Here is a 10,155-nt window from a genome sequence, read left to right on the forward strand (position 1 = left end):
TTACAATTGGTTCTGTACATACCAAAGTTATTTTATTGATCAATTCATTCATGACACATTATACTAACAATGAATATAAATGTTGTAGCAGGAAATATCAATATAATTACTAATAACAAACTATAATTTTAATAAAACTTAACATATTTAGCAGAACGATCTATTGTCATCACTGAAGACACATTTCTCAAATTGGGGTCACGGCCTAAGAAAATGTTACTGTGAACAATGGCTTCCCCCACATCTGCAGAACGCTGCCTTTTAATTCAAAGCATTATTGACGTTCATTTCTGAAATGTACACCTTCACCAGGTTGTAGAGTCCTTGATTGTCCACATGAAGAATGTTAAACATGAGAGGAAGTGATGTGCAGATTGAAGTGAACACGAGGCGAGTCACAGTCCTTTCATTGGCGGATGGCACCGTGTAAAAACGAACCACCTGAGCCCATCCAGACATTATCATCCACAGTTGTCTCCCCCGCTCTCTACTTCCACAACATCAAAAATCCCCCTGGAACACAAACAGAAGGACATTAAAGAACATATTTTAAATCAGGTAGCCACAGGAGACACATTTGCCAGAGTCATATCATAAAATGTACAATTTACTTTTATTTACATGGTATGATTACATAATGTCTTGCGTAACAATGTGCTGTATCATACATATTGCAAATACGATTAGACTTATGTGGTATACTGATTGAGAATGTAGTATGCAGTACGTCAGCATACAAGTTCGAACACAATCTGCATCACTGCGAATGAGTTATGGCAATGCACTCAGCTGTGCGATAACTGGAAACCCCTACCGGCCAGGGTCCGCTTAAGAGTGGAGAGTGAGGAGTCAAGAGCCAATCAGTGGCAGTAAATAACAGGCAGTGGAAGGTGTTTTGAGAAGGTGTGAGTCACTGCAACCATGAGAGGTGCTTGAGCATGCAGCCATGAATATCCTGCAGCAGAATGCGAGCTTCGTGGTGGATAGACACAGAGATGCTCACGCATGCACGCACACACATGACCGAACTCATCTATTGGCAGAGATGATTTAAAGATTCAAAAAGGAAAACAAGTTGTGTATTCCTGTCGCGCATTTTTGAAATTTGCATCAGGAGGAACGTAAACAGCAGCAACAAAAACACGGGTCAATTCTCTAGACAGACAATATGACTGGTCAGGGAAACACTGTCCATCATCTTTTGTGTTCATAGTAACAGAGTTGAATGAAAGTTAATATTATTTCATGTGCCACGTTATTTCAAATGCCATTTTCCCAAAGACAATTTGAATGCAATTGACACCTTGAATTAGGTGTTTGCGGATCGATATCAATAAAGTATCCACATGTTAAGAATCACAATATACTGTCATACTGCCCAACCCTGGGAGAGTGTCTTACAGTGGTAAAATGAACGATGCAGGAGATGGCGATGATGAGAAGGCCAATGACGATGGAGGCACCGGCAGCATAAAGAGCGGTCCTGCCCAGCCGCCTCGACCCATCATGGTCACCCTGATAATAGCTGTTCCTAGACTGACAACAAGAAATCACTGTGTTACACACACACATTTTGTTTCATTTTCCAAAACGGACGATGAAGTTATTTTATTTTGATGGGCAGAACAGGTGTCCAACACATTAATTCACAACACTGTGTAACTGAAACACAGTAAACATCCTGAAGAGAGAACTCATTTCTGTTCTCTCTGATGCATTTTATTCCTCAGTGACAGCTGTACACCTGTAAGATGATATGTATTCAGGCAACGCCACGCTTACCATGATAGAGAAGACCAAGGCCACAATGTTGACGGGGTATGCTGGACAAAAACAGGTGAAAATAGTCAAACAGAGGTAGCTGCGGAGTGGAGGTTCATCGATAGAACCGCGGTCGAAAAATACACTCCCACTCAGGGAATTTGTAACTTGCGGATTAAGCACCCCTAGAGCCATTGTACCTGACAGAAAAGAAACGCAGTCAGAGGGGTGAAAATTAGAAATTAGAGACGGTTACAAAAGTTACAAACAGGCCGTGGAAAAAGTAGATCCCGAAATGAATGAATGAATGAATGAATGAATGAATGAATGAATTTTATTTATATAGCGCTTTTCACAGACAGTACTATCACAAAGTGCTTAACAGAGCAGACATTTAAAAGCATAAAAAACACAATGTGACCCTACGGTCAATAAATTACATACACAGAGTGAATAAAAAATGTTAAAGAATAAAATAAAAATAAAATAAAAATGTAAAACAAATGTTAAGAGCAGGTCTAGGACATGGGTTTACTTTTACACAAACGCCAGCCTAAACAGGTGGGTTTTTAGCTGGCTTTTAAAAGTATCCACAGTATCTGCGAGGCGTAGAGTTGCAGGCAGAGCATTCCAGAGCCTCGGGGCCACTGCCTCAAAGGCTCGGTCACCACGGGTCTTAAATCGTGTGCGTGGGACTGACAGAAGACCGAGAGCGTTTGACCTGAGAGTGCGGGCGGGTGAATAGGGGCGAAGTAGATCAGCTACATAAGTCGGAGCCTGACCATGAAGTGCTCTGTAAGTGATGGTGAGAATTTTGAAGTGTATCCGAGATGCTACAGGAAGCCAGTGGAGAGATCGGAGTACGGGGGTGATGTGAGACCGTCGGTTTGTCCTGGTGAGTAATCTGGCGGCAGCATTTTGGATGACCTGCAGACGGTTAAGAGCAGATACACTGAGTGATGTAAAAAGTGAGTTGCAGTAGTCAATGCGAGAGGAGATAAATGTGTGTATGATCATTTCTAATTCAGGCGTTGATAATACAGATCTCAGTTTACTGATATTTCTTAGATGGAAGAAACATGACCTGGACAGCTGCTTAACATGAGGGTCAAATGACATGGAGCGATCAAAGAAAATCCCAAGATTGCGCAAGTTGCAATGGGAAGCAGAGGAGAGAGGACTAATAATCTGCCTGATCATGGGGACAAACTCCTCTGGAGCAATAACTAGGACCTCCGTCTTAGAGTCGTTGAGTTGCAGGCAGTTTTCTGCCGTCCAGTCTCTGATGGCATTGACACAGTCCAGGAGCCTAGTTAATGTGAATGCCTCGCTGGGTTTGGGTGCCAGTTTAAATCCAACTTCTGACAAACTTGTTTGAAGTTCAACAGTCTGGTTGATTAGTCTGATATGTTAAGTGGTGGTCCTCTTTCAAAGCTGGAAAAACAAAGTTTGTGGGGAGAGAGGGAACAGGAGAGAGGTGGGAGAGGATCACTAGCCCCGCTGGCCTCCATCCAGGACCCTGAGGCCCTGAGACGAAGTGTGAGGGATCAGACTCTATTTACCACTGCTGGCACAACCTGCTGATACAGCGAAAAGATCATTGGCTGCGGTTCAGTGCCGTGGAACATCTATGAATGTTGTTAACACAGGAGGTCAGGTATTCTGCTGTACCATGTTCCTTTCTCTTTGTGTTTTGTCTGGAATAGTTACACTCCAATTTAAAACTGCTGAAAACACAGTTGAAACTATCAGACTTCACATGTTAAATGGTCCTCCTCACACATTTACTACATCTTGAATGTCTTGTTATCACTTTTCACAGGCATTTACCTTCTTTATGTAGCTTTTCATGTAATTACTCGGTAATTGTATAGCAAGAAAAGGATCTTATATGGTTTACACTTTGTTTTGAGAGATCTCTCTGATGACAGAAATAGGGTTGTTTCTTCTCTTTAATTCTTTTTTTGGCATATTTGCAAACAACTACGGTCAAAATGAACCGCTGACTTTTTCTTTTCTGAATTTTCTGAACAAAGAATGTCTCCCTTGTCTTCGGGTCACACATATCACTGGATATCACTCTTCTGCTGTGTAGCCTCGGGTCAAAATCTGCCGGGGGAGGGATGTAATTTTGAATACTTCCACTTGGTGTCTCCAAAGGCAGACATTTTCAAATCCTACATAATGGAGGATTTAAATTGCACAAGGCCATGTTCAGACTGCCAATCCAAATCCTTTTTTTTTTTTTTGGCATATCCAGATCGTATCCAGATTGATTTTGGAAGGTCTGGACAGCAAAAAACGAATGAAATGCAATTTATGCAAATGAAAACACAAATCCGATCTGATCACTTGCAAGTAAGTTGGTTCTGTCAAAGATCTGATTTGAGAAACAAATTGGATTTGCCTGCAGTCTGAACGAAGCCTGAGAGAAAGTCCACTAAGAGTGTGTGCCATTGTTGGTCAACCGGTGTGACATCAGTGCGCCTGCATATAAATTCAACTCTATAACAAAAATTAAAAAAAAACAGTCAGAATCAAACGCTTTAGAATAATTTATTAGGATTTTAAAATTGAAATTATCAGAAAAATAAAACAAGGGAAAAAAAGAAAAGCAGTGTTGTAAAGCTTGGCGGGGTACAGCCCAAATCTTAAACTTTACCAGAGCTCATGTAGAGCAACAAGCTCCATTCAAAGCATTGGCCCTTCTCCTCACATCAACACAACAGAAGACATCATTAAAATCAATATACAAGGGGAACAAGATCTCAAAACAGAAAAATATAGTTTCTTTTTTTTTCTGAAAATAAGTCTTAATGCCGCAGAATTATCCACACGTCGTCTGCTTTTACCAATAATAGTACTATTTTCATTTGTAAGGTAAAAAATAACTTATTGCTTTATTGTAAGTTAAAAAGTTACAGTGTTGGTGTCCAGCAGTAGTTTTATGTCATGTCCCGGGCGGTCTGACAGAGGAACTACTGGCTGGATCAGGAAGTTTTCTGCTGTGCTGAACATCAAACAGGCTGCAGCAAGAAGGCTGAACAAACAGCCTTGTTGTTTTTGCAAATGTTGAATTTGTTCCAACTTTTTCTGCCAGCCAGTAGCATCTGTACTGAGTTCCTGTATCAGAGCCGAGTGGGAGCGAGACCCTGTTCCATTTCTGGTTCCCTGACCAAACCCCCTCTGTTCACCACTACACGGAGCAGCGACGGTATATAAACAATAGTATGTTGGTTTCAGAGGTGCAAAAATGTATTAAACCCAAATATGAAATGGGAGGGGGGGGGGGGGGGGGGGTGAGAGGAGCAGGTGAGCCTCAATGGAACAGGGCGATCTTCTTTTTTTTTTTCAGTACCAAAAAAAATTGGCAATCGAAATGCTCCTTCGTTGCCAAAAGTAGTTCCATATTACACCTTGATGTATGCGCACAAACACTCACTCACACACACACCCAGACGCAATCACATGCACCTTAAACAGCGATGAGAGGACAGAACATGATTGTGATGTTTTCTACAATTGCTTCTCTGAGAATGTCCTTCATTTGTTTTCACGGTGGAGAACACCGTGTAAAAGAATATTTTAAAAAAAAGAGAAAACAATAAAAACACAAACATTAAGAAGTGAATCGCGCAAAAATAGATATATAATATTTTCAAAAAAGAGGAAGTCAAGTCAAACCCCACCCCACCCCGTGAAACCCCTGTTGTCTCGTCCGTGGTCCGTCATCTTAATCTAAAGTAGTTTCTTGTGAAGATGCAAGAAATCTGGTTCATTGTGGTGATTCAATTATAAGTTGCTTTTTTCAAGAAGCAAAGCAGACAAAGTTATGAGTTTGTGAGAAAAACCTTAACTGAACAGATGTGCCAGACAAACTCCTGGAAGTTGTATTGCTCAACAGCTATCGTTGCGGGCTGGAGCCGACTGGCCAACAACGTACACATATCTACCATATGCATACCGATAAAAGTAGTGAGACCACACGTAGTAGTAGATGACAGCCAATCAAATAGCTGTTAACCCTTCCAAACCAACCAATGACATGCAAGCTGGTTCGGTAACCCCTCCAACCCCCCCACCCCCCCCCCATCCCAACGTCTATGTACAATATCTTACAGGAAGACATAAAAACATTGCTTTAAAACCAATTACAGAATAAAATACCTTACAGATTATCATTATTATGTCAATATTAATATTACAAAGGTTTTGTTTTTAAAGACTACCAAAATATACATTTTAGGTATTTTTTCCATGTTTCCGCGATGAGTTAAAAAGAGGACTTTGTTGGATTTTGTTCTTCCTTTGTTAAAAATGGTTTTCAGACAAAGACCCATGTCTCGCGGTTTCTTCTCTCTGTTCACATCAGTAACGGCTTTTGAAGGATCTCATGATGAAACGACATATCACATTGAAATAAAATAACAATAATTAAAAAAGAACTTACAATAGTCCTCTGTGGCTTTGTCGAAGATGACAACCGGTCCTCAGAGATTTTTTTTTTCTTTTTCTTTTTTTCTCAGCTTCAGAAGAAAATAATGGATAACAAAGGGGGGGGGGGTCTAGTTATAACACTACATGAGGACAAAAGAGGAGAGACGGGGGAAGTTATGTTGAAGTGAGATTAGTACAGCAAAACAGAGTTCAGGATTTCAAAAAGATATTCAGTCGGTGGGTGGAGCCACAGGGAGCCAGTAGAGCCTGTGGCCAGCCAATCAGGTTGTGCCATCAGAGGGCAGCCAGCATTCTGATTGGCTCATCAGCAGAAGAGAGGCCCTCCCAGCTTCAGTGACCTGAGTCTTCTCAGTGGTAGCCATTAGTGAATGCAGTAGCAATCAGCGGGCCCTGGGGGTACATAGACAAGAGGGGATACACTTTCTATTAGATTTGTGAATAATACGTGTACCCATGCATGTATTGAAGTGTGTGTGTGTGCGCTTTAGTAGGGCGTATGACCTACCCCCAGACCGTGACCAAACCCTGTGCTGGGGGCGGGGCTAGCGGCGCTCATGTAGCTGCCGACTCCTGAGTCCTGGTTGGCTGCGGCATACAGTTCAGCCATTGGTCCAGGGCTGCTGGTGCCCAGGAAACCAGCTGTGCGTGAAGGGGTGGAGCCTGAGAGATGGAGGAGACAAGTCAGGCTTCAGCACTAGAGGGCTTCACACACACACACACACACACATGTCTATAAATACTCTTCTATTTGTCCAAGCAGGACCATGTACACACATTCTACCGAATGCAAGTATATGCACGAGTACACACATGTTTTTGTCTCAGCACACACGTACCTCTAACTACTGCGGCTGCAGCGGCTGCTGCCATTGGTCCATAAGCAGTCAGGGGAATGGCTGAGGGTTACAAATAAACCAAATTATTGCATTGTCATTGTGGATGGCTCTCACATCACATCACGAGTCACGATCTACAGCTCAGTGTCGGTTGACTTGACATCCGTGCAAACATCTGTCATCTGATTTAAATCCAGCTGGTGGAGGGTATCGAAACTATAGCATCCAATAAAATCAGACTTTATGTGTTTTAAATAAGGAACAAAAATAAAGCTCATGACAACAACAAGGTGGATGACAACTCAAGGACAACTCAGAGCCACTAGATGGCAGTGTACAGACAGAGCTGCATATTCACAAAACATGCTAAAGCTTCAAGCAGCTCCTAACTGGCTGCATTAGCTGTGCGAGAAGATGAACACCTGTTCATAATTAGTCAAATTGATCATTTGATTGATATCTAGTTGAATTTTATTTTTTATTTCAAGTGTAATTTAATTCATTACAATATAATTTTTAATGTGATTCTTTTTTTTTAAACTTATTATTCCAAATTTAATTTTCAAATCCTTTTAGTTTTAATTGAAATTATTATTATAATTTTATTTTTCATTCTATTTTTTATTTTTTTTTCCTGCGCCGGTTGTCTTAAGAGAAATGTCTTTGCTAGAAACCTTTTAAGACGACTCTTAGTGGTGAGATATGCCACTTTGTTAATACAACCAGAGGATTCACAGCATTCTCTGCCTTTTTTTATCCCCTAAGTTAATTGGTCCACTGATCTAGTAAACAACTTGACGATGAAAGGCTTTATCAGTTTTCATGAAACTTACGTAAATGAATCGTTTGACATTTAGGTTATATGCTCGATCGCTTTCTTGCCAGCAATTTCATTTGGCTCTTCTGTGCGAAATAACCTTTTTTCTTTCTTTCTTGGGGCCCTTGGAGGAATGAGGAGCTACTGACCTGCCAGCTCAGCGGGGTGGGATGATGTCATGAGGGGGGTCCTCTCTAAATGGAATTCTAGAAACAGAGAAGGTCAAGAGACAGCGCTTTGTAAATACAGTCACCATCCGCCCGGCCAGACTACAAAGTCACACACACACACACACACACACACACACACACACACACACACACACACACACACACACACACACACACACACACACACACACACAGACATTCAGCCACAGCAGAACGCTGCCATGGACGCACAAGCACAGAAAGTTCAACATCTACTGTGACGACAGGCAGGAAGGTAGGAGCAAGGGAAGAGGAGGCTCCGAAAGTAGATCAAATAAACACAATAGAAGGAGAAAACAATGAGACAATCAAGATTCAAGACGTGCGGAGATATTTTAAAGGAGGAGGAGGTTTTGGACATAAAGGCAGGAACAATTTAAATAATTTCAGATGGCATGAAGTGTGCATGTTCTTGTAGTTTGTAAATATCAACGTTTTAACGTACTTCTCTTCCTGTTAGAAGACGTATAAAGAGTGCAAGCAATGTTAGATGTATGTGGACTCACCTGGGAACTGATAAGTGTAACCAGGAGCAATTCCAGAGTAACTGCGGCTGGTGTAGGTAGTAGTCTGGAAACCTGGGTAGCCTGTTGGAAATGTAAAATAATCATCAGTTTAGTTACCGTGGCTGAATAAAGAGCCAAGAAGACATAAAGACACAAACTTCATGAACTGTAATTGTTCTGAATTTCTTTAAAAAGAAACAAATAAATGCAGTCATTATTACGTTTGCCCTACTTGAGATTTAGGTGGTTCTATTTCTGGGTTCATTGAAATCAGCCGGTGAATATTTTGAGTTTACGGTGAAGCTCTGGATCCGGGTGACGTGTGATGGTTAACGTCAGCTACATTTCCCCCGTAATGAGTGAGCATCTACCGGCAACTACAATGCAGTAACAGTGTGAAATGTCCAGGAGAGGGAGCCAAACCTCCACAAATGACACCCGCTGGTTTGTTTTTCGCAACGAGGACGCTTTCGAACCATATTTCGCTCCAGTGTGTCGAGCTCTGTCGCCCTTCAGTCTGTGACCTCTACATTTTGTACATCACAGATCGTAGTTTTATTCACGAGAGATGAGCATCGGCTCAGATGTTCATCAGCACAATCAAGGAGACCATTTTAGTTCAAGTGAACTGGATTTTTCTTCTGAACATGTTATGGGTAAAGTGAAGAAATAGAAAATGTGAGGAGGCACAGAGGACATCCCTAACATGGCATGAGTTTAGTTTTGCATTACAGCATGAAAAGAAAAAGCACAAAGCTGGTCTCGAATTAAGAAGTACATGAAATTTAGCCTTCAAACCTCTCTGTTACAGCCTGAAAACAGGCCTATAATTTGACTAATAACCCAAACTACCCTTTAATTTAAACAGCTAACGACATAACAAATGACATAAAGACATATAGGATAAAAAACGATTGCACCACTACTGTTTTTAGCTTCTGCTCTAAACAACAGCACCTACTGCTTATGAATAAAACCTTTTCAGGAGACTTCAATGTATTTGCCATATCTGATTTTGAATCTTACCCAGCATGCCGATGCCCAGCATGAAGGCATCCATCCCATAGGGCATCACTCTGGAGCGACCCCTGGCTGAACCTGTCGGCGTCATCACCTCCTTGGGCTGAGCTTTCTTGCACTCCACCTGTGTGACAGGAAGCCATTGTTCATGAAACACTGAGATATCGACAGAAGTGCACAGCGCAGATCTTTAAATCACAACACACAGAAGACTGAAAGCCGCTCAAACGAATCCGTACATCGCTGAGTAGATAACGCTCAACACTGTGTGATACAAAGCACACATGTTCTTCAATGGAAGCCTGTGGGTTGATGGAATAGGTTGATGCTGACACACGTACCATTTTGTTGTTGATCTCATGGAAGTGGATCTCACACACTTTCTCCACTACGTCTTCATTCTCAAAGGTGACAAAGCCAAAGCCTGCAAGACACACAAACAGACTCTTATTCCAACACCTGACCTCTCTGCTGTGGTCAGTGACGAAGACGCTTTGTACCAATAAAGAACGGTGGAAAAACAAAGAATCTACAAAGAGTATATTTTC

General features: G+C 41.6%; 1 protein-coding gene and 1 pseudogene across 2 annotated transcripts in view; both read right to left on the minus strand.

Annotated features, from left to right (window-relative positions):
• Positions 1–501: 501 nt before the first annotated feature.
• LOC306775591 (transmembrane protein 233) lies at positions 502–1,956 on the minus strand (the record flags this gene model as incomplete). The annotated part of the gene is made up of 3 exons (XM_079266049.1): positions 502–513; positions 1,384–1,536; positions 1,783–1,956. The coding sequence occupies 3 exons, from the start codon at positions 1,954–1,956 to the stop codon at positions 502–504; spliced, it is 339 nt and encodes a 112-aa protein (XP_079122175.1).
• Positions 1,957–5,871: 3,915 nt separating this feature from the next.
• Positions 5,872–10,155, minus strand: part of LOC306775162 (RNA-binding protein Musashi homolog 1-like) — an 18,335-nt pseudogene continuing 14,051 nt past the window's right edge. Inside the window, exons 7-13 of the transcript XR_013773150.1 lie at positions 9,949–10,075; positions 9,614–9,731; positions 8,588–8,668; positions 8,022–8,078; positions 7,056–7,115; positions 6,725–6,879; positions 5,872–6,609 (exon numbers count right to left, since the gene is read on the minus strand). The product of XR_013773150.1 is annotated as an RNA-binding protein Musashi homolog 1-like (transcript). The remainder of the gene's footprint in view (positions 6,610–6,724; positions 6,880–7,055; positions 7,116–8,021; positions 8,079–8,587; positions 8,669–9,613; positions 9,732–9,948; positions 10,076–10,155) is intronic.

The sequence above is a fragment of the Melanostigma gelatinosum genome (assembly GCF_949748355.1).
Source record: "Melanostigma gelatinosum genome assembly, chromosome: 3".
Taxonomy (NCBI): domain Eukaryota; kingdom Metazoa; phylum Chordata; class Actinopteri; order Perciformes; family Zoarcidae; genus Melanostigma; species Melanostigma gelatinosum.